General features: G+C 45.4%; 2 protein-coding genes across 6 annotated transcripts in view; one reads left to right on the forward strand and one right to left on the reverse strand.

The window, feature by feature from the left end:
• Positions 1-7,444, reverse strand: part of B4GALT4 (beta-1,4-galactosyltransferase 4) — an 87,047-nt gene extending 79,603 nt beyond the window's left edge. For all 4 annotated transcript variants that reach the window (XR_016233110.1, XM_051819009.3, XM_089331737.1 and 1 more), the window contains exon 1: positions 7,308-7,444. The gene's annotated coding sequence lies outside the window, so the exon portion shown is untranslated. The remainder of the gene's footprint in view (positions 1-7,307) is intronic.
• Positions 7,326-25,096, forward strand: part of ARHGAP31 (Rho GTPase activating protein 31) — a 128,906-nt gene continuing 111,135 nt past the window's right edge. For both annotated transcript variants that reach the window (XM_051819004.2, XM_051819005.2), the window contains exon 1: positions 7,326-7,464. In XM_051819004.2, coding sequence (XP_051674964.2) covers positions 7,365-7,464 — 100 coding nt within the window. In that variant the 5' untranslated portion in view covers positions 7,326-7,364. The remainder of the gene's footprint in view (positions 7,465-25,096) is intronic.

The following is a 25,096-nucleotide window of genomic DNA, read 5'->3' on the forward strand; positions in this document are numbered from 1 at the left end:
GAATAGCCCTGGCATCTTCCCCTCGGGCACGGAGCTAAATTCAGACCCTGAGCCTATGGGCAGATCTTGTACAGATTCGGATGTCAATAAAATATTAATTCAAACCACAGCACTTGGCTTTCCCTCTGGCCGTGTGAAGACTCTTCTTTACATGTGACTCTAGGAAGGAAGTGCCCTGCTGCTGTTGGGCAGCGTCCAGTGCCCATGGTGGACTGGGACAAGGAGGTCTTGTGCTGCCTGGTTTGTTCACCGTTTCTGAAATACTGAAGCCTCGTTTAATGCTACGGCTGTGCCTATGGGTCAAATGTCACCACAGTTTAAACACTTGTTAGAACACAAAAGATCTTCAAACCTCTTATTTTTTTAACTATATTCAATACAAAGGACTTATAATATAACTAAAATATTGGTGAGGAAAAACTTATTTTTCAAATAATTTCAAATGCTGTATGCAGATGTCTCTTCTAATCTCTGGCTCTGACCTCTCAGCTTCTACCCAGTCTTGCATTTTAGACTATCAAAAGTAATTTCCTGCTGAACATTCTGAAATGACTCCTGGTTTCAGAGAAGTCTTTTTATTTTCTCAAAAAAAAAAAAAGTACCTTTTTAGTTTTTATCAGGCTCCAATCTTATAAATCTGGAGTTAGCTTAGATTCTACTCTCTCCTACACCAAGCGTTTTGAACAAAACTCTAGGGTTCTGAATAAGCTGGTAGGGACAACAATCCATGCACATTTATTATAAAAAACAGGACTTCATTGCTTCTTGGCCTTTAGGCTAAGATCAAGTGTAATAAACAAGACTTCATTTGTAGTCAAACCTTTTTTATTTTAAAGATTTATTTACTTTATTTGAAAGGCAGAGGGAGACAGAGACAGAAAAAGAGAGAGGTCTTCTATCTGCTGGTTCACTCCCCAGTGACTGAAACAGCCCAGGCAGAGCCAGACCAAAGCCAGGAGCCAGGAACTCTATCAGGGTCTCCCATATGTGTGGCAGGGACCTGAGTACTCCGGCCATGTTTCACTGTCTTCCCAGGCACATTAGCAGGGAGCTGAATCTGAAACAGAGCAGCCAGGACTAGAACTTGTGCTCAGATATCGGATGCAGTCATCACAGGAGGTGGTTAACTGGCTGTATCACAACACCAGCCCTTGAACCTTTTTTCTTTCTGGCTATTCCACCCCCTCTTCTACCCTCAAATGCCTACTTGATGTTAAACTAATTAAATTAGTTCTCAACTAGGAAAGTGAAGATGTAAGGCAGTGCCTCCCAATGACTGTTTTGCCCTGACTAATGCAGTTTTCTGGAAATAAAAAGGAACTTAAATATGCAGTGCTTCAGAAAGAGAGACAGAGATCATGCATAATGATGATTAGGTCTGTTCTTCAATGTTCAGTCTGGGAGTGGAACCATTTAAAGTTTTCCTATTTCTTCATTTTTATCATTGCACCTATTTGGTCTTGGAAGCCCTTTTAGAATCCAAACTTTCTTTAATAGCTGCAGAGATGGTGGAGTAATGTGAGGTCGGCAGGTCAGGATGAGAAACTGATTCTGGTTCTTGTTCCCTCTCATCCATCAAACTGACCTCTCTTCCGCTCAGTTCTATGTGATTAGGGTTTAGTAATATGAACCTCCTACCCACCTCCATCTCACCCAACTAAGAGGCTTACTGAACCTCATTTGAACATTTAGAAGCAATGATTTGCAGCATAACCTAAATCTGAGAAATACAATAGGGAGCACGGGATACAACATTTTCTAGAAACACTTTCACTCTGGTCATCCTTATGTTTTGCTGACTTCAGAGTCTCAGGGCACTGGTGGCTGGGCCAAGAAGGGACACAAATTGGTTTTCATAGAAGATCTTCACCTAACAATTGAACTTAGCACTATACACCAAGCAAGCACCTTTAAAACATGAGAGATTGAGAGTGAGGGAGGAACGGAGAGTAAGTAGGAGAAGAAATGTCTCCAGCAAGAGGATGCACTAACACTCAAGTATCCCAGAACGTGGTGGGATTGTGCGCAGGAGTTTAAACCCCAAAGTCACAGGTTAATGGTGCTTACAGGGTAGAAGCTTCATCCAATTATTAAAAGTGAGCTCTTTGGGAAATGAAAGGGTTAGGTTTGGTCATTAGGGTAGCTCTCTCATGATTGGGTTCTGATGGTTTATAAAGAGAGGAAGGGAGAGAAGGGGAGGGGAGGAGAGGGGAGAGGAGAGAAAGGGAGGGGAGGGGAGGGGAGAGGAGAGAAGGGGAGGGGAGGGGAGAGAAGGGGAGAGAGAGAGAGAGAGAGAGAGAGAAAGAGAGGGCACAGATTGAGATATATATATACATATAAACACACACACACTCAGTCTCTTAGCCTGTGGTGCCCTGAACCACCTTAGGACTCTGCCAACTAGATTGCCGACACAAGATACGGGACCAGTGGGGTCTCTCTGATCTTGGAATATGAGCCTCCAGAACTGTGACTCATAATACGCCTCTTTTCTTTATAAAGCAGACTGCTTTGGGTATCCAGGATAGTAATGAAAGCTAATACACATGGAATTCCAAACACATTCATCATAGTGCAAGGACAAGGAGTCATATAAGAGCATCTAATTAATTAGACCCTGGTAAAGGAGGGAGAATGCTGATAAATAGCTGTTTTTAAGGACAAATTTGGTAAAAGAAGTTTAGACCACAGTTAGCACTAACGCCTTTCAATGCCTGCTCGGTTTCTATATCTACTTATTTACAGCAGAGAATACTGCTACCATTCCCAGTGGTGAAGGAAGCAGATGGCACACTTTGAGAGGCATCTGTCTTCAACAGTGCAGATAAGAGGGATCACAGGCAACAACAGTGCTTTTCTAGCAAATTAGAACCATGACAATCTGCTAAAGACATAATTTATATTATCACCAAGTAACATAATTATTTCTTTAATTAACACTCCTATATTATCTCCATTATAACCATGCTTTTAGGAAGTCCACAGCCTAAGGGTAAAACCCTTTAGAACCCAAATCTGATTTTATTTCCCAGACCCAGAAAAGAGTCTTCTTAGAGTAAGCAATAAGGGAGAGAAAAATGTAACGAGAAATAGATAAGCAGAGGAAGGACAGAGAAAGCAGAATCAAACAAGAGCAACCAGAACCAGGGTGAAATTCAAGTTTGGCACAGTGGATGCTCAACACTGAGAGGGACATGGAACAAATACGGAAGGCGGTCACCGCGTGATTTCACTATCTGCCATGGAAATACATTAATGCGTCCCATCATTCAGTACAGATGACTGGGACTTCTCAAACAGAGACAGCGGACCTCCGTGTGAGCGTTTCAAATGAGGCTGTCCAATCAGCACAGCATAATGGACTCCTTGCCAGGTGCTCAACATTATTACCTCCACCCTGAACCCTTAACAACCTTGAAACCAACTTAACACGAAGCAGGGAGCAAAAGGGCCCTGGGACAGTTCCAGGTTGAAAATTTTGTGATGGTAGAGTCCTTTGGAGGAATCCTAAGTAAAGTAGAGGAAGCTCAGGGCTGTGTCAACATCACTAGCCCTATCAGCTCACCCAGCTAACCTGTTTTTTGACAAACTACATCTGCTATTGCTGGGTAGGATGGTGATGAAGGGGATTTTCTATGTAGCACAGTCAGACTTTGAAGTGTTTAGAGAATTATTCAGAAATCACTGCTTCCAAACTTAACTGGCAAAGATCACATTTAATAAAAATGGCATGTAATTAAAAATTAATTCACATTTGAGTAAGATCTGTTGATTGGTTAATATTATTGTATCAATGCAAAACTTCCGAACTTTGATAATTGTACTTTTGCTATATATTAGTATTTGGCGAGGTAAGTGAGAAGTAGGTGAGAATTCTTTGACTGTCTTCCGCAAATTTCTTATAAGCTGAAATTTCTTCAAAATAAAAAGATTTAAAAGGTAGGGGCTGGGCCGGCGCCGTGGCTCACTAGGCTAATCCTCTGCCTTGCGGCGCCGGCACACCGGGTTCTAGTCCCGGTCGGGGCGCCAGATTCTTTCCCGGTTGCCCCTCTTCCAGGCCAGCTCTCTGCTGTGGCCAGGGAAGGCAGTGGAGGATGGCCCAAGTACTTGGGCCCTGCACCCCATGGGAGACCAGGAGAAGTACCTGGCTCCTGCCATCGGATCAGTGCGGTGCGCCGGCCGCAGCACGCTGGCCGCGGCGGCCATTGGAGGGTGAACCAATGGCAAAGGAAGACCTTTCTCTCTGTCTCTCTCTCTCACTGTCCACTCTGCCTGTCAAAAAATAAATAAATAAATAAATAAATAAATAAATAAATAAAAATAAAAGGTAGGGGCTGGCACTGTGGCGCAGTGGGTAATGCTGCCTGTTACGCCAGAATCCCATATGGGCACCAGTTCGTGTCCCAGCTGTACCACTTCCGATCCAGCTCCCTACTGACGGCCTTGGAAAAGCAGTGGAAGATGGCCCAAGTGTTTGGGCCCCTGCCACCCACATGGGAGACCCAGATGAAGCTCCTGACCCCTGGCTTCAGCCTGACCCAGCCTTGGCCATCGGGACCATCTGGGTGAACCAGTGGATGGAAAAATCTCTCCTTGTCTGTCTGTAATCTCTCCCTGTCTCTCCCTCTCTCTCTGTAACTCTGGATTTCAAATAAATAAATAAATCTTTAAAAAAAATTTTTAAAAGGTGATTTATAAAACTTGAAAAATTTTCCACAATTTGTGCCCTGGGGGCCCACACCCAGGAAAAAAGTACCCCTTCAGTTTCTCTCCTTTGCTGAGAAGATGATGAAATTCACTGTAGGGCAGATGAAATAATGAAGATCGAAATCCTTGCAGAAGTGGACTCCTAAACAAATGCCATTAGTGATACTTATAGTCCCATACCGAAATGTTTCCTTACCAATAAAGGAAGGAACAAGTCTTTATACTAAATACCCCATCAATATTCTCCAAGTAGCTTTCCGTATGCTTAAATACTGCTGCCCTGGCAGTGGGAAACAGGGAGTCACTGAAGGGTTGGGGCAAGGCAGGCATATGGCCAAAAAAACACTTCAAGAATTATACAGGAAGGATGAAGTGTTGGGAGGAGACCAGACTCAGCAAAACCCGCTAGGAATGATTCTGATAATTGAGGGATCGGTGAGCCTTGCTGAGTGTGCCTGGAAAAGAGAAACCCAGCTGAGAGGCATCTTGTAGGATTGATGTTTCTGGGCAGGAGCAGCCTGGAAGTGGAGGCGGAAGGAGCGAAGTGAGTCAGTGGTTACTAGAAGACCTCTAGCCAAGATGACTGGGGCAATGCTGGTGTCACTGAGAGATGGATGGAAAATGGCAGGAAGGAGAGAACATCCACAGAGCTTGGGGTGCAAATTCAAGCCACTTTGGAGGCCAGACAGGTGCAGGTGGGATGGGGGGAGACACAGATGCCAAGGGCATGCAACTGGACAGTTCATCTCTCTAAAGACAATGCCTCCAAGAGGGCTGCTACAACTTGGCATCAGCAGTGCTTACCATATGGGAATGTGCTTGTGGTGTAACCAGATCTTCCATTTCTGCAAGAGGAGGCAGAAATCCAGATCTCTTTTATGAGACCTCTTAACTCTTTAATGTTGGCTACTAATTTTACAAAAAAATTAAAGCATGGCATTTGCGAACCAAGCACATCTGTGGGCCAGATTCAGTACGCTGGCTATGAAGTTGTGACCCTACATAAAGAAAGGTCAAGGATCAAAGTTCATCAAGTGTCATGGTGATGTACAGGGCGATAAGTGCCTGTGAAGGGATTCAGTAACTAAAATCCTGTACACAAAGCGGTTGCCAGCAATCTGAGCTGTAGGAACGGCCCTAGTCTCTAAGGCTATATATGGATTTGAATTTATACAGGAAGTTTAATCTAATCCTCAAATGGTTAAATCACAAGAATCTGAGTGCTTTCTGTGTGCTGAGTACACAGAAATCAAGGAATTTCAGATCTTCCTGGAGAAGAAAAAACATGCCTTCCTGAAACAACTTGAGGCAAATCAGGACACAACCTGGAGGAGTGCTTTCTTCATCCTATGCAGGGGGACCAGAGGCCTCTCCACAGCGGCATGCTCGCCTCCAGGCTCACTCACTTCCACTCAGCAAACTTTGAAGGAATGCTCACGTGTGTGCGTGTGTGTGCGCGCGCGCGCGCGACTGTGTGTATGAACTTGAATCTGTAAGCAGAAACTTGATTTCCTGGGCAGTGGTTACCCAGCTGCGGCTCTCGTTGCCAAGGGTGATCCGCGCCCCCGCGTGGCCTGGGGGTTCACGGGGCTCGAGGTCCCGAGCCAGCGCGGCCGGGGTGGGGGTGGGGCGGGGAGTGGTCGCGGAAAACCGCTGCCTGTCAGGTTTCTCCGCGGGAACCCCGTCTTTGTTTCTGTCACTACTCCTGAGGTGTTTGTGGAGGAGAAAGGCAGGCACCGAAATAGAAAGTGTCAGGGATGCGATGACAATGAGGGGCAGACTAAGGGAGCACTTTCTGAGGGTCCCAGCCAGCGCCCGGCCACCTCCTCCTGCGCGCTTCAAAGAGCCGCGCGGGCGGGAAGCGGGTGGCGCGGGCCGCGGCTCCTCAGCCGCGCGGCGATTTCCTCCCCACGCCGGGAGTTACCTCGGGAGTCGCAGCCCGGCTCTCAGGAGAGCGCGTCCTCTCCCCCACCCGGTGCTCCTCAACCCACCCACCTACTTCCTCCGGTTCCATACACGCAGCTCAGAGCTGCCAAAAATTTCCACCCTCCGCCCCCCTCCCTAGCTAACTTCCTTCCAGCGTTTCCTGAGCTGGATGAGCCTAGGATTTGTAAGACAGGAAAAAAAGGAAGGCGTGAGGGCGGGCGAGAGAGACGGGATGCTTGTTTTTCGCTCCACCGAAGCCGCCTGAAGGCACGACCGCTGGCCAGGGCGGCGGACCCACAGCAGCCCCCGGGCTGTCTGCTTGCCCCGCGCCGGAGTGCCGTCCGGGCCCCCGAGGAAGGCGGACTCGAAAACTCGCCCTCCCCCGCCGCGGCCGAGGAAGAGCGCCGCAAGACGCCGCAGCCCGTGAAAGTCCCCGGGACTCCCAGTGAGGAAGTGACACTCCCAAGCCGGCCGCCCGCAGCTGCCAGCCCTGCTCGGCCTCCGGCGCGGCGGCCCTGGAGGCGCGCCGCGTGGATTGCAGGCTCGGCTGGCCCGGCCCGCCCGCCGCCCCGCGGGGTCCATGCGCAGCGCTCCCGCCCCGGCTCTCGCCTTGGCCCAGGCGGCACCCCAGAGCCGCGCTGCGGCCGGTAATCGGAGCCGGGAGACCATCTTACCGCGGTGCCAGGCAGTGGGGAGGCGAGACGGAGGGGCAGCCTCTTCGGGACTAACTCATGAAGAACAAGGGTGCCAAGCAGAAGCTGAAACGCAAGGGAGCCGCCAGCGCGTTTGGCTGTGACCTGACGGAGTATCTGGAAAGCTCGGGACAGGATGGTAATGGGCCTTCCCCTCCCTTTTCCCCTTCTTTTTGTTTGAGGGAGAGATGGATTCTCTTGGGGTGTGTTCGATTTAGTTCACAAGTTAATGTATTCCAGACCTCGCTATACCTTAAGAAAAAAAAAGAAAGAACAGATGACTCTTAAGGTGCACAGCGCTGCCACTGTGACGGGCAGGGCTGTCAGTCCTGGCGTGGGTCGCACCCCAGCCGTTAAATGGGCGGTGCTGCCCCGACTTTCAGCGGCCACCTCCGGGCTGGGGGTGGGAGCGGGGTGCCTGGAGGGATGGCCGAGGAGTGGACAGTGGGATGGTGGGCGGGGGCTGCGCGACCTCCTGGGCGCTCCGATTTCATCTGCTCACATCTTTTTATATTAATGTGCTAGAAGGCAGTGGGGTGCGGTGGGGTGCGGTGGGGGCGGGGATCCTGGGCGGGGGCGGGGGTGGGGAGTGGTTACACAAACATTTTCTGAATTTCTAAGCTGATGCCACATAGATAGTCCCCCCCCCCCATCTCTTTTCCCAACCCCCAGACCTTTTAGCTCCTCTCGGCTTTCAGATTAACCTGTGATATATCAGACAAGAAGAGGGTTGTAGAAAGGTCAGAGGGCCTCGAATCTGAAATAGTTGAGGATACAGAAGAGAAAAGGAGAGCATCTCTGTTTTCGAGGGCAGATTGGGAGGCAAGAAGGAATCCAGCAAAGGAGAGATAATTTAAACATTTGTTGGGCGAGGAGGAAAGAAAGCAATTCTAGCATACAAAAACAGTATTTGAGGTTAGAAGTTTTTCATCATAGGAAAGTTGGGAAAATTGAGCATTAAATGACTCCTTTTGTAAGGTTGACTGACCCTGCACTTACCCATGACAAAAAGGCCTTGTCTGCAGAAACTTCAGTTAGAGAAAAAATAGCGCACTCTTTATGAGCGGTGTGTTTATACATAGATAGATATAACAAAGGGGAAAATGTAAGGGCTGTGCAACTGTGCAGATTGATTCTGCCTCCAGGAAAATAATCCCCCAACGACCTGATTAGTCCATATCAAATAAGCATCTCAAAAACAGCGCAATACTTCTCTTTCATACACACACACACACCCTTTTTTTTTCCCAAAAGACTCAGCACCACCTAGTAATTTGCAGTGGTGTGATATTCCTGTGGTATTCCGGGGTTCACAGTCAGCCATGTCATTAGGACAAATGGCTTAGTATTTTAGAGCTTGAGGAAACACAGGTTTCCAAGCTTCTCTTTTGAAATCGAGGTATAACTGAGCCAATTCACTTTATCTTCATCAACAATCTGGAGAGGTAGATTTGAAGTAGAATTGCTCAGATTAAGGTCGGTTTTTTTTTTTTTTTTGAATGTGAAAGAACTCCCAAGTATGCGTTTTAACCACTGCTGTCAGTAGTTCAGGATGAGATATTTCCCTCCTGTTTGTGTATGGTCTTCCTGTTAACGTCCAGGTACACTAGGAATGCTTTTAGATGCCATCTTCTACCGTGTGAGTGCTATTCTGGGCCCTCCCTCCAGAGCTGGGATAGTGGCGTAAGGGTACTTGCCAGCCCTGCCTCATTCTTACAAAGTCTTTCATCATAGGAAGAGCCAGAAGCCCAGAGTTCTGTGAACATATCTCAAAGGCACCCGTAGGCAACTGTTCTTTCACCTGCTTTATATTTTGGGTTTTGGCACATGTTTCATTTAGGGGAAAAAATGTCCCAGGGTGAGGGTGGGGTTGGGAGGGAATTTACCGCTTAAAGAAAAAAATGGAAAACCGGTAGCCAGTGTTTCCCACCTTGGGGAGGAGGAAAGAAGGCCCAGAGAGGTAAATTGACCTGCCCAAAGTCTTGCAGTGAAATCATGATGAGGCCCTGGCCTGTTAGGCTCCTTTCCCCTCCCTGGCTTCCATGTCTGAGCAAACATTCCAAGTCAGAGAACTTTCAAAAATTGAACATATCTGAGTAGAGCTGAGCTTTGAAACTGATCCATGTACATATCCACACACCGTTTTTGTATGACATGGAAATTAGGCACATGTAATAAGCAGCTGATATAAATGAAGAGTAATTAGGGTTTTTATTTTCCAACAACTAAAGCTGGTTAGATAGTTTTCCCTTATTTTTTTGTTGTGAAGTGTCAGTAAATAAAGCCAATGTTGGTGGTTTTTTCCAAAACAAGGTAGCCTCCCCATGGACTTTCTGAAATCCTTATTGGCTACTAGACAAGGCCCAGATTCGGCTTCTAGCAAGAAAGAGCTGAGCTGGGCATTGCCCCTTTGCAACCGCCTTGGAAATTCAGACCAGAATGCTAGGGCTGGCACGTCAGTGTGGCAACTAGAATCCAGGAGGCTGAGGACAGCTCCTCAAAAGTGACGTCATGGTCACTGCACTTTAGGGACCAAGAGCAGGGTTGATGGACCTGGGTAAAAATCAGGACAGGTGGACTCTGGTTTGGGAGCACAAAGACAGAAGGGAAGAGATGCAGAGAAACTATGAGAGCCCCTGTGCTTGTATGGAGAAGAAGAGACCCACGCTGGGGTGGAGGACAAAGCTGGTGACAGTTTGCTGTGCTCAGGCCAGCTGAACACAAGGCAGCTAAACACCTGAATGGGAACTCCGAGAGGACAGAGACTGAGCACCGAGCCTGAATGAAATCCATTTCTGTAATTTGCTGAGGTCCAGCTCTGCTACCTTCAGCTAGAAAACTGACTCTGTGGGGGTGTGTGGGTGATACGCAGGTGTTCCGCTTGAAGTGCTCAAGGCCACTTGTCATCCTCAATCTTGGGAAGTGGATGAAAAACAGAAACCTCTGCCTTTAGACAGACAGACAGACACACACACACATTGTTTATGCAATTTTGGCAGGCATCCATATACATGGCAATTTCAGACTATGCTTTGATGGTCCCCAGTTGCACATAGGCCTGATGCAAAGGGACAGTTTCTCCCTTCTTGGACCACTGTTCCTTCAGCCCAGTAAGGACACCCAGGAATGGTATGAGGTGCTTCTTGGCAGACTTGGCTGGAGCCTTTTTCACTTCCCGGCTAATACAGTGACTCTCCCATGGGAACCAGCTAACTTTCTCTTCCTGTCTGGAATAGGGGGAGAAGATCATCCCTTCCTTACTACTGAAGCTAAAAATAGTACAGTCTTCTTGTTCTTCTTTTTGACCACTGAATATGAAGACCCTTGTAGTTGTATTATAAAATCCATGTTATGTTGTCACCAATGCCAGGAGGGGGTAGTGAAGCCCTGTGAGGCCAGAATGTATCCATGGTCATCTCCTACTTCTCCCCTATAAGCCAAATGTTCTCCTACTTCCAATAGAACTTGGAGATGCTGGGGACAGGAGCCAGGAACCGGTAAAAGTGCATGTGGGGAAACTATCCTCCTCCATATTGGCTCACTTTAAAAGCTAAGGATTTTCTCACCTTTCTGAGCAATCTTTATATTGCTACTCTGGTAAAAAAAAAATGATATTGCTCTGGCCCAGTAGCTCTCCTTCATAGTGATACATTATGATGAACTTAAAAAAAAAAAAGAAAAGAAAAAACCAGAGAGGCAGAGCCATAGTGCACCAGTTAAGACAACCGCTTGGGAAAGCCTTCATCTCATATCGAATGCCTGGGTTTGAATCCTGGCTCCAATTCCAATCCAGCTTCCTGCTAATGAACACTCTGGGAAGACGGCAGATGATGGCTTAAGTACTTGGATCCCTGCCACCCATGTGGGAGACCCAGATGGAGCTCCTGGCTCCTGGCTTTGCCTGGCCCAGCCCTAGCTGTTGTGGACATTGGGAGAGAAAAACTAAGAGATAGATGATCTCTCTTTGTGTCTCTCTGCCTTAAAAAAGTCAGAATCTTTCCTGCATGATTTTGACATGTAGGCAGGGTTGAGAACCACCGTCCGTGATGCACAGTTTTGCAAACCATTTTCTCCTTGAATAAGCAGCTTTGATCATTCAGAATGTACCCTTTGAATGTTTATTAAGAATTGTGAGCCTTTTCATACCTGAATTTTTTTCTACTTCTTACCAGGCTGGAAAGAGGAATTTGTGTGTGTGTGCACACGTGTGTATTTGATTTGATTTGGGAGATGACAAGAAGGTTCACAGCAAGGATAAGACAAAGGGACTAATAGATGTCACTGTTCTACACTTCTGAGACTAAATGATTCCCTCATTTTGTTTATTCAGTTATTCAACAAATATTTATTAGGGCACTGTGCTAGGTACTGGGAGAAAGAAAGAAATGAAGATGGACTCCAAAATCAAGAAATTTACAGCCTAGGTAATGTGAACAAACCTTCAGAAACCAATGGCTCAATTAAGCTTTGAAGTTAGCTGTCATGACTGCAGGGAAAGCTGAAGGAGAAAATGAAAGCTTTGATCTCTGATTAAATAGATGAGATATTCTAACATAAACAGGAGAAAGTCTTAGCAAGGAAAGTAAATGTTTTCCTATCCAAGATAAGATTTAACACTGAATGGAGAACTGAAGGCCAGGGTATTCTCTTTGGCTTAGTGGTTTCCTTCCCAGCTTCTTGTCTGTCACATCTTTATCACACCTCCCCTGGCTAATTCTTCATCGTCTGGCTCTCAGCATTGGAAGGTTCTGTAAACCTTCCCTGATCTTTCCAAGGCAGGTGCTCCTGCTGGGGATCTCATTAGGAGTTCTGGAACTTTACTATCTGGGATAGAGTTTCAACTTTGTTTTTTTCCCAGCTGAATGCCCTTGGAGCAAAGTAATTAATTACCTTCCCTGGGCCTCAGTTTCCTCAGACATGGAATGGGGATAATAGAATTGAGGTGAAAAACAAAAAAAGAGTTTATATGGATAAAGAACTTAGCAGGAAGCACACACATGGTCAACTATAGGTGTACCTGTTGTCATCACAACACCCTAGATTTACTCTAGCATAACCACTGCTTGCTGAATGAGGCACCAATGAAATGGTTAAATGGGCATTAATCATTCACCAGGGGGGACAGGAAGCGGACTGCTTGCCCCGTTGAATGGAGGCCAATTCATGCAGAGCTTTTCCAGAGCTGGGCCATGAGTGCCCAGCGATAGAGAAGCCAAATGTCAACCTGAAATTAAAGGGCCCTCAAAAAAAAAAAAAAAAAAAAAAAAAAAAAACCTGAAAAAGACACAGGCAGCCACTGCTGGCCCACGGGGAACTGAAAGAGAAACGAGCTCTTGGACGGGGAACTTGCGGAAAACCGCATCTTCGTGGGCTTCAGTTTAGAGGGGCATTCCTATCTCTGAGCTCCCAGAATGAAACAGAAGAACTGAAAGGAGAATCAGGGCTTTGAATCTGGAGCAAACTGCCAGGATAACTTGAAGCTGAGCTGTAACTTACTCTGGGTAGTCTGAATATGACAACCCACTCAGGGAATAGAAACTACTTCCACCTACTCCTGCCCACTCTTTAGGCCTCTGCCAAGAGCCCCCTCACCACAAGGACAGCCTCACCCTTCCTTCTCCACTGTCCACCCCCACTGGCAGCCACCCAGGTGCCTTCCAGCCTCAAGAGGCCCAGGCATGGGGGCTGCTCAGGAAACCGACTCCCCTGTTGGTCCAGCCTGGTCCCAGAGCCCAGAGAACCATCTGCGGGGCAGGGGCGGAGGGGCTGCTTTTATGCAGATGCAGAAAGAAATAGATGGAACTGTGAACACAGTTTCCCATAGATGATGCTATCTAAGTGGCTGATAAACCCTCCAATGTATTAGAGCTGTAGTTTTTGACACACTCCTTTTATATCTCCCCCTAATCTCTTAGGCAACTGTGGGATAACCTGAGAATCTTTTCTGTAGGCACAGGGGGTACAGACAGCCTGAATTCCAGAAGTCCATTGACCAAGGCATTTCTGAAGCTTTTGCTGGAGACTCTTGATTTCCAGGAGTCACCTCACTGCAGAAAGGTTGCCTGGATTTCATGGCTGTGTGTGTGGCTGTGAAGCTGTGGGTGGACTGGAGCTGAACATTCCAGGGCTCAGTCTGGGGATAAGAAGTTTCGGTACCACAACAGCCTCATTGCCATGAGATGCTATAGTTAAATCTTCCTGGAAGAAAGCCGTGATAGACTTCCAGTTGGGGCTACCTCTTGCTTGTTCCCTCTAGAACAGACTGCTCCACTGAGCTGCCTGCCTACCCTGGCCTCTGGTTCTCAGGACCCCACTTCCTTCTAGTGGTCCCTTCAGACCCGGTCTTGAGGTTCAGGAACATGGAGCTGTTGCGGTGGATTCGTTCTGAGAGGAGGAGCGTGGTGGGGGCAAGAGGCGCGGAGTCACCACTCAGACCCTGGGAGTTGGGTGAAAACAGGCCAGAGGCGAGTAGCCCGCAGACTCATTTATTTCAGTTAGTATAGCAGCTTATATAGCCAAGGCAGCCAGTCTGGTCAAGGGGCAGTTTATGCCCTAACCAATCACAACCTGTTACCAGGCAGTAGCCAAAGCCATCCAGTCACAGCCTGTTGCCAGGCAGGCTCCATTGCCAGGTGGGTTTCAAAGCCATTCCTGAGTAACTGATACTTGCTTGCCAGCAGCCATCTTGGCATGGCCTTCTCATTCCACCACATGGAGCTAGCCCCCTCCCCCCATTCCTTGCCTTGTGTTTAAGCCAATGAGGCATTTTCCTACTTATCCCACCTTTGAATTTTCCTTTCTCTTACGGGTGCAAGTCTCACCCCATTCTCTGAGTTGTTTCTCTCTATGTGCCAGCACAGATGCTATGTTTACATTGAAGTGGCCTCGAGTACAGATTGAAAGGATTGCCACAACTTACTGGAACTTCAGGAGTCTGAGTAGAACTCCCCCCACTCCCCCTGCTGCATATTCTGATCCCTCCGCCAGGATAAGATTTTAGCTAAAACCCAAAGAACCCCTGGGAGGAAACATACTGACTACAATTCAGAGGAGAATAAATACCAGTATTAGATTTTTTTTAAGAGCAAATTTTGATAGAGAAAAATGAGAACATCAAGCTGCTGGACCGTAGAAGGAAGGAGGAAAAAGATGAGATCTTGTGGAAGGAGAAAAGTAGTCCAGAAATGAAGGCTGATTCCAAAGCAGACCTTGTTTCTGTTGGTTTTTAAAATTTTTTATTGATTATTTTTATTTGAAAAATGAAGAGACCTTCTATCCAGTGGTTCACTCCTCAGTTGCCCACAACCCACCTGGACTGGGCCATGCACAACCCAGGAGCTTAGAACTCAATCTGGATATCCCTCATAAGTGGCAGATATTCAAGTACCTGAGCCATCACCTGCTGCCTTCCAGGGTGCACATTAGTGGGACCTGGAATTGAGAGTAGAGCCTGGACTTAATCCCAGGCACTCCAATATGGGATCAGACCTTTTGCTATTTAAATTGGTAATAAGAGCTACTAACTGGTTGATTGCTTACTATATGATGGTCACTTTACATATACAAATTTCCAACATCTTTAAGAATTTGGCATTTAACCCCATTTTACAGAGAAGAAAATTGATGCCCAAAAGGTCCAATCACTTGTCAGATTATGAAGATGGGAAGGGCAGGATTTAATTCTGGGTCTGACTCCTAAGGTCATAGTTTTAGGCGGGGATCACATTTCCCAGAGTAGGTATTTCATAATTTGGCATTTACTTTACAGTTTTGTCCAAAAAGAAAATTAAAAAAAATTCGCCCTTTGCTTTGCTCTTCCCCTGGCCCAGAACATTAATAGTTTTAATAACAATGTTCATTCACATAGCACTTTGCCCTCTGCAAGACTCTTTCAAACACACTACCTAAATTTACCAGCTTTCAAGTCCATCCAGACCCCACCTTTTCCTCCCAGATCCCTCCCTGTCCACGGAAGCCACAATCCTCTTCCTCCCACCCCCACGGGAACATCCACTCCCTTAGGGTCAGAGGCACCTAATTTGGTTTCCCTTCTACCTGTTGTTCTGTTGTCTGGCTGACTTCGTGCATGCAAATAGATAGTAAGCTGCACTGGAGACGGGTGGCATTTGGCAGCTCACACAGATTGGGTAGCTCACAGTGCCTCTCTCAGGGTGTTGATTGATTGGCCCTGTTTCCTCCTGCAGGAAACCAGTGTGAAAGCCCTTCTAGGAAGCTCATGACTGGGGACATTGCTCGTGTGCTATATTATCAGGAATCTAAGATTGTGTAATGGCCCCACAGGGGTTCCTAGCTACGACTCCTGGATAGAAACCGACCCAGGCTTTGTACAGAGCTACTTAGAACACTGTCTCTTCCTACTACCTCACCAGTTACATGGTATGAACCACATTCTTGGCGGGACCCCAGAACCAACTGAGTTTCTGGGATCCAGTCTCAGGCACTCTTTGTTCTAGTTCAAGCTTGGCTGATGCATACCAGGTCCTGATGCCACGCCCATGGCCTGATGCTGGCCCAGAATGCCTTTGGTGGGTTCCCTCCCAGCCACCCGTGGAGGGGGAGGGAGAAGCATCACCATCACCCACCCACCCACCCTGCCCCCCACCAAAGCAACGTAAAACAGCACTTACTGTCATAGACACATAGATGTACAAGCTCTTACTGTCATAAACAATAAAAAATAGTTTGACATATAAGCTAGGAATCTGGCAAACCATAAATAAATCTATAGTCGGTGAAAGGCAATTGATCTAATTTGTGTGATCATGCATATTTTATTTCTTAGCTCTTTTTATGTTTTTCATTGGAAACTATATTTTATGGGGCTTTTAATTCAATTCAACAAGCATTTAATGGCATTCTAACATGCTAGATACTGTTGGATTACAAAGACATTCTGAAGTAGCTCTTAGTCTTGAGGATTCAGAAGAGAAAGACTGAAATAAGGACTACAGAGGAAATGGAAGCAGGAAATGCTTGCGTGTGAGACAGCCGCTTGAAAGAGAACCATCAGATAGTGGGTTGTTTGTGGTGGAGTGAGGGTGGGGGGTGCAGAATCAATAACAGAATAAAAAAAATCAGAGATCTGGGAGATGGAGTGGATGCTTTCTAGAGGAAGGAAACCATGTGGCTCCATACATGGAACTGGTCATACCCTCCTGCCCCTTGGGAAGGGTACCCGAGGGTGACTTAACAGTGGCCAGGCTGGGGGTGGGAAGTCCCTGGATGGGAAGACAGAAGTCTGTCTACAGCAAAAGAGGAGTGAATCTACACACAGGTGAGGGCAGAGTAGCTGATAATAATCAGAGTGGCCATTGGTTTGTCTGGTTGTGGCTGTTTGTGCCCTACCAAAACACAAAAGAATGAGGAATTCCGTTAAAAGATAAAAACCATCCTAATTTTCTTTTTTGGTTAAATTTAGCTATATGGTATAAGTGTCCAACCTCAACCTTTGCCCACTTCATGTGTGGAAACTTGTTTTCCCCATTCTATAAATGAGAGACAATTCAGGGATGTTAATTAGCTTGCACAGTGTCACTCAGCAAGGAAGGCAGAGAAGCAGAACTCAAGCCATGTCTGCCCAACATTCAATTCCACTTTTATGGATTTATCTGCTCTGGTTCCTAACAGCCACTATGCTGGAGTAAAGCAGGGTTTGACATTCAAAGCTCCATTTTTCCATGCATTGCCAAGGTGATAAGTTCAGTAGGATTTAGTTATACTTGAATAAAACTGCCAATAGAGTTTCCAACCTCCGTTTTTCAAAGTAAAACATTTAGGTTTCAAATGGGAGCATTCTGAACAGAGAGCATGCTCTGTTACCATAAGTAGCCCCTTCAACCACTTCTTTCCCATCTGTTTCCTGCATGCTGAGGATTATTGGGAAACAATGATGTCAACTCTTCCATATAAAACTACACCTCCCTGCCTGCCCCTCCCCTACAATGCATATTTTTGTTCCTCTTTCTGGCTTTTGTCTTGCTATTCTGTTAGGAACTCATGCCTTTGGCATCGATTGTTGGAGTTCTTTCTAATAAGTTTTAGCTATTTAAGTTTCATTATGCCCTTCAAAGTTCATATGCTTTTTTGAATCTGCATGTGGAAAATCCTTTGTCATTTGCTAATAGCTAGAACATGGGCCTGGTGTCAACAGAGAGGAGCTCTTTGCTTTTTGGAAAAGCAAAGCTAAATGCAGGTCTGTGACTCAGGCTCAGAGCTGAGGACATAAACCTTACTAGTGGGCTCCAAGGGGCTACATTTAGGCTGTGGCTGACCTGGGCCCAGAGCCTTAGCTCAAAGTCAGGAAAATATACCTATGGAGTAATCTACAAAGGTCTTATTTCCCCCAAGAATGGTATGGTTTCCTCATTCCCACTTCCTTATTTCCTCTAGAAAATTTGATTTCAGAATTGAAAGGGGAGCAACTTCTTTGGGAACAATATGGTTTTTGAATTCTGGGTCCAAGAATTCTGAACTTCTTTTTTAAAGCTTTTATTCTATTTGAAAGGCAAACAGAAAGATACAGAGACAGACAGACAGAGATCTCCTATCCAGTGTTTTACTTCCCAAATGCTTGCAACACCTGAGGCTGGGCTAAGCTGACACTGCAAACTGGGAACTCAATCTGTGTCTCCCACGTGAGTGACAGGGACCCAGCTAGTTGAGCTGTCATCTTCTGCCCCTGAGGGTGTGCATTAGCAGGAAACTGAAATAGTGAGTGGAGCCAGGACTGGAACCCAGGCACTCTGATATGGGATGAGGACATTCCAAGCAGTGTATTAATCACTAAGCCACATGCCCATCCCTGGATTGTTCTTTTTAAGTCTTGGACAGCAATTCTCAAACTTTTCTAAGCATAAGAATGACTAAAAATGAAGTTATTATTTTAAAAATGTAATTTTAAAATGAAACAAATATTGATCAAATTTAATATACTCTAGAAATATTTTTTTAAGGCAGAATAATAGAGAGAGGGGGAGAGATCTTCTACCCGCTGATTTACTCCCCAAAGGGCCACAATGGCCAGGGCTGGACAAGGCTGAAGCCAGGAGCCAGGAGCTTCTTCCTAGTCTCCCACATGGGTACAGGGGTCCAAGCACTTGAACCAATTCTGCTGCTTTCCTGGGCACATTAGCAGGGAGCTGAATTGGAAGCAGAGATGCTGGGATTCAAACCAGCACTCTTATATATGATGCTGGGATATGGGATGCTGATGTTGCAACTGTGCCACAGCACTGGTCCTAATTAACTGCTCCTTTCTGTGTGCTAAGACAATGTTTCTTTCTCAAAGTGAGATCAGCAAGCCAGGGATGTCATAATTGCTGAAAGCACATCTTAAAAGTGGGAATTCTCATCTCAGAACTACAAAAGCAGAATCTTTGAGATCTTAGAATCTTTACAGTTTGTAGTTCTGTAAACTGTAGAACCTATTCGGTAGAATCAGATGTTCTCCACATATCCAGATACTACAGAGCCTATACAAATATCCCTTTGGAAACGTCTATTGTAACTCCTTTTTTTTCCCCAAGGAGTCCAAAATTGAATTTAAAGAATATTTCTGGAGGGGCTAGCATTTTTGTGTAGTGGGCTAAGCTGCTGCCTGCAACATCGGCATGCTAAATGGGTGTCAGTTCAAGTCCCGGCTGCTCCACTTCTGCTGCAGCTCCCTGCTAATGTGCCTGGGAAAGCGAGAGAATTGGCCCAAGCGCTTGGACACCTGCATATCTCCATGTGGGAGACTGGGAAGAAGCTCCTGGCTCCTGGCTTCAGCCTTGCCCAGCCTGGCCATTGTGGCCCTTTGGGGAGTAAATCAGCGGGTAGAAGATCTCTCCCCCTCTCTCTGTTACTCTGCCTTTTTTTTTAAAAGCAAAGTATTTCTAGAATATGTTAAATTTGATCAATATTTGTTTCATTTTAAAATTAAATTTGTAAGTTTTTGAGGAGTAAGCCAGCAGATGAAAGATCTGTTGCTCTTTCTCTGTCACTCTGTATTTCAAACAAATAAATCTTGAAGAAGAAAAAAAAAAAGAGTGGCTAATTAGAACCATGCAATGTCTATTTTCCTCATTGTAATTGTTATATTGCCCAAAATTTCAACAGTGAACATGCATTTTTACTTTTTAAATCAGAAAAAAATTCTTTTGAAATTATTATGGGACTAAGGTATCTTTATTTATTGAGTTTTTCTGTAAAGTCTCTTTATTTCAATCCTTGTTTTTGGAAAAAAAAAAAAGTCTGTTAATTTGCTATTCTACCTTAATAGATTTATTAGAGTGAAGTCAGTCTGTCCTCTGTGAAGCAGTATAGCAAGGTAGTTAAGTATGGGACTTTACTGCCGAGAGACTGAGTTCTGATCCTACCTGTACCACGTGGTAGATTTGTGACTGTGGGCAAGCTACAAAACCTCTCTTTGCTCCAGTTTTCTCAGTTGTAAAGTGAATTTAATGATAGTAATACCTACTGCATAGGGTTAGTATAGAGATTTAAGGGACTAGTGTACAGCCTGGAATTTAGTAGATCTTTCTGGGTTGACTATCATTATTATTCTCCTAGTGACCTGAAATTTTCTCCTGTTTCACCTTCTTAGTGAGAATGTGGTTCCTGGGTTATTGCTACACATGTGGAAGTTGAGAGATCTGAGAACCAATGTTTCAAGGCCTACATCTATCCCTAGGGGCTTTCTCTTCTTGCTTGTTTAGTTCTCTTATATACACACAATGATTTTCTTTGGCTAGATGTATAAAAATACTAATTTTAAGATTCTTATCTGTTGATAAATATATCTGGGGTGGGACTTTGACAGATTTTCTATGTTTTACTTTTATTAGTAATCAGGAAAAGAATTTAAAAAGAAAACTGAAAAGAAAAAAACATAAGATTCATGGTAAAAAGCAGTAATCTTAGTGACAGTCATCTAGCTGTCTAGTTTCCATCTGTATCTTAGAAGATTTAAAATCTGAACAAAGAGCCTGTTTCCGTTGTTGGTGGTACAACTTAAGGCCTGGGTTTTTGCTGGCCCATGTGATACTATCTCACATATGCTTATTGTCCCACTGTTGCATTTTGAAAATTAACTGAACGAGATATAAATGGGACTTAAGAGTGAATCCAAGTGCAGACTAACTGCAAAAATCCTCAAGCTTGGGCTCTATGGACAGAGGCGAGTGTCAGGATCAAGGATCCTTGCTGTGTACTTCAGGGGTGGAGTCATATATGGAGCATTGTGCTTATTATCAGTGCTCCATTTTAAGGTGCAAGTGTGTACATAGAGGTATATTAAGAAAGATACATTTAGGGGCCAATGCTGTGGCGCAGTAGTCTAAGCCTCCACATGCAGAGCCATCATCCCTTATGGGCGCTGGTTCGAGTCTTGGCTGCTCCTCTTCAAATCCAGCTCTCTGCTATGGTCTGGGAAAGTAGTAGAAGATGGCCCAAGTGCTTGGGGCCCTGCACCCAGGTGGGAGACCCTGAAGAAGCTCCTGGCTCCTTGCTTTGGTCTGGCGCAGCTCTGGCTATTGTGGCCATTTGGGGAGTGAACCAGTGGATGGAAGATCTCTCTGTTTCTCCTTCTCTCTGACTCTAACTCTACCTCTCAAATAAATAAGCAAAATCTAAAAAAAAAAAATAGATACCTATAGATTAGCATAGATCAAAATAAAAGGCTACAGCTGACAAATGAAGTTGCTGAGAATACTTTTTTTTGACCTGAAAAGCTGCTTTAATTATTGACATGCCCATTCTGGTCTTCCTGAGCTTTTGTGTTTGTTCCACTTGTATCAGTTTCCTATTTCTATCAGATTCCATAACAGATCGCCACCAACAAACCTAATTGTTTGGGGCAGGCATTGTGGCTCAGCAGGTTAAGCCTGGGGACACCCATATCCCCATATCAAAGTGTCGGGGGTCAAGTTTCACTTCTACTTCCCATCCAGCTTCCTGCTGCGGTGCACTCTGGGAAGCAGCAGGTGATGGTTCAAATACATAGGTCCCTGCCACACATGTCGGAGATCTGGAAGGATCTGGCTCCTGGCTTCAGCCTGGCCCAGCCCTTGCCTATTGTGAGCATTTGGGTAGTGAACCAGCAGATGGAGGATCCCTCTGTCTCTCTCTTTCTCTCTCTCTCTGTCTGTTATTCTGCCTTTTAAATAAAATTAAATAAATAACTTTTAAAAAAAGAAACAGGCTCTGGTGTTTTGGCACAGTAGGTTAAGCTGCCACTTGCAATAGCCGCATCCCATATCAGAGTACAAGTTTGAGTCCCAGCTACTACATGTCTGATCCAGCTTTCCGCTAATGCACCTGGGAAGCCAGTGGATGTTGGGTCAAATACTTGGGCCCCTGTCATCCACATGGGAAACCAGGATGGAGTTTCTAGTTCTTGGCTTTGGCCTGGCCCAGCCCTGGCTGTTGTATTTGGGGGGTGAACAAATGGATAGACAATCTCTCTGCCTCTCTATCTCTCTGCCTCTCCTTCTCTCTGCCTTTTAAATAAATAAATAAATAAATAAATAAATAAATAAATAAATATTTTAGAAAAAGTTTTTTAAAAACTACCTGTGTGGAGCCAGTGCTGTGGTGTAGCAGGTAAAGCCACCGCCTACAATGCCAGCATCCTGTATGGGCACCAGTTCCAGTCCTGACTGCTCCACATCTGATTCAACTCCTTGCTCATGTGCCTGGGAAAGCAGCAGATATTGGCCCAAGTACTTGGGACTCTGCTCCCACATGGGATACCTGGAGGAAGCTCCTGGCTTCTGACTTTGGACAGACCCAGCTCTGGCCATTGCGGCCATTTGGGGGGAGTAAACCAGCAGATGGAAGATCTCTCTCTCTCTCTCTCTCTCTCTCTCTTCCTCTCTCTGTCTCTGTAACTTTGGCTTTCAAATAAATAAATCTTAAAAAAAAAAATGAGCCATTGAGCAAATTGCTAAAAAATATTGGTAAATTAAAAAAAAGCTTAGTGACTTAAAGCACACATTTATTATCTTTTTAAAAAGATTTATTTGTTTATTTGAAAGGCAGAGTTACAGAGAGAGAGATACAGAGAGAGTTATCTTCCATCCGTTGGTTCCCTTCCCAAATGGCCACAATGGCCAAGGTTAGGCCAGCCCGATGTCAGGAGCCAGGAGCCAGAAGCTTCTGTGTCTCCCACATGGGTGCAGGGGCCCAGGAACTTGGGCCATCTTCTACTGCTTTCCCAGGCACATTAGCATGGAACTGGATCAGAAGTAGAACAGCCAGGTCACAAACCTGCACCTATATGGGATATTGGCTCTGCAGGCCATGGCTTAACCAGTTGTGCCACAGCACTGGTCTCCACATTTATTATCATACTGGGCCGTAAGTGAGAAGTGCAACACAGGTCTCACTACACTTGAGGGGACAGTAGGATTGCATTTCTTTTGGAGGCTTAGGAGAAACCATTCCTTGTCTTTTCTGGCTTCTAGAAGCCACCTACATTCTTCTTCCTCCAACAAAAATACATCTCTGACCATTCTTCCAAAATACAGCCCTCTTTTCTTACAATTTCCAAAGTTTCTCCACTATTAAGGACCCATGTGATTAGATTGGACCCTACTGTATAGTGCAGGCTACTAGCTCCATCTCAAGGTCCTTACCCTAATCACATCTGTGAAGACCCTTTAGAGAGAAGGTAACATATTCAAAAGTTCCTGAAATAAGGAGTGGGCATCTTTGGAAACCATTATCCTGCTTACCACCCTCCAGAAAAGTGTGTGCTGAGTGAATTGTCCAAAACTGATGATGCTTGAGGTCTTTTTTAATCTCAAGACTTGGTAGTTATTTATTTTAATTAAATTTGGTACACTACTAGAGATATACTTAAATTCCATTTCAGACTCTCTTACACAAAATGGACAAACAGAAAGCCCTGTAATGTCTGGATGTGTGGAGAACATGCTGTTCTACTAAATGAGTTCTACAGTTTGTAGATGGCAAACTGTAAAGTGCTGCTACCTGTTGGCTACTCACCGAGCCACGGAAGTGCCGGAATCATGACTGTCGTGTGTTGAGAACCTGCCTCTTGGCAGGCGCTATACAAATGTTACCTCATGTGTCTCTTATGGTAGCCCTAAGAGGCATTATGAATGCCTCTGTTTTTCAGATGAGAAAACAGAGTTTCAGAGAAGTGAAGTGATGTGTCCAAGACCGCACAACCGGTCCTGGGCAAAGCTGGGGTTTAAACTGAGACTTGTCCTCATTCTATTGCCCTACAGTCTCTTCCTAATTTACCTCTAGTCAAGCGGAGGAGGCATGCACCTGAGAGGCAGCTAGAGAACCAGTAACAGTGGGTTACTGAATGCACAGACCACTAACAAATCTTTCTTTTTATTAAGACAGATTTGATTTGATTTGAAAGGCAGAGTTACAGAGAGAGGAGAGAGAGACAGAAAGAGAGCTCTACTAATTCACTTTCTAAATGGCTGGGGCTGGGCCAGGCTGACGCCAGGAGCCAGGAACCCCATCTGGGTCTCCCATGTGGGTGGCAGGCACCCAAGCCACCAGGACTTGAACTGGTGCTATGCCGTGCCACAACACTGGCCCCCAGAAAACATTCTTAACAAAGGGATTCATCCAGCACAGTTCTTGCCCTGGTGAGAGACCTTTCAGTCAGGTAATACCTTGTAAACGCTCACATGCCTGGGAAGATGAAAGGCACTATCAGTTGTCTTCATCTCATGGGGGTTCCTCTAATCAGCTTCCTTTTTCCCAATTCTCAGTTGGAATTAAAAGGAAAAAAGGGGACCTTTTAAATGGAAAAAATAATTTCAAAGGGTAGATAGTCAGATGAGGTGGGTGGGCTGGTGGGGTGCTGAAAGGAAACAAGGGAAAAAGTCATCAAGGAAAGGACTCAGATCTAAGAACTTATGTTCCCTCCCTCTGTCTCTGGCTCCCTGTTGCTCATGTCCATATTGATGCCAGTCGATTCTCTAGGTGCTCACTCACCCCCTCTATTCAGTATTTCTTTCTGCCCTTGGTAGACAGACTTTCATTATCTCTCATCTCTAACCACTATCATAGTTTCCCAAATTGTCTCCTCCATTGAGTGGAAAGAACGAGCTCCTAAAAGCCGGAATCAATCTCTGTTCGTTTGTGTTTAAATATTTTCAGGGCTTGTTCCTTTCTGGAGGCTGTAAGGGGAATCCATCTCCTTGCCGTCTCCAGCTTCTGGAAGCTGTCTTTATGCCTTGACTCATACTTTCCCCACCCCCATTATTAAGCCTTTGCTTCCTTGCCTACCATGCTCCAATCGCCTTCTCTCTGATCTCTGATCTCCTGCCTCTCTCTCTTTAAAAGACCCTGTGATTATATCCAGGATAGTCGGATAATCCGAGATAATCTCCCCATCTCAAGATCTCTAACTTGGTCATATCTGCAAAATCCCTTTTGCCATTTAAGGCAAAATTCACTGACTATAGGAATAAGGATGTGGACCTCTTAGGGAGCCATTACTCAACCTACCATAATTTGTTTTCATCGTAGCACATGGTTGGTTCAGTGATGCCATTAATTTGAGAGAAGGGAATAGCGTGGTGATTATGGAGGTGGTAGACATCAAATGCCACCAACATTAACTAAGCATTTATCATTCACCAGTCACTGGGTCAGCTGGGACACAATGATGAACAGGCAATGTCTGTTCCTGTGGGAGGTCACCTTCCCATGCAAGAGATGGACACATTCTCAACCAATTCTCACAGAAACCACAACAGGAAATAGATGACATCCATTCT

This window comes from Oryctolagus cuniculus, chromosome 4 (genome assembly GCF_051225735.1).
Source record: "Oryctolagus cuniculus isolate XC-2025 breed Fujian yellow rabbit chromosome 4, ASM5122573v1, whole genome shotgun sequence".
Lineage (NCBI taxonomy): Eukaryota > Metazoa > Chordata > Mammalia > Lagomorpha > Leporidae > Oryctolagus > Oryctolagus cuniculus.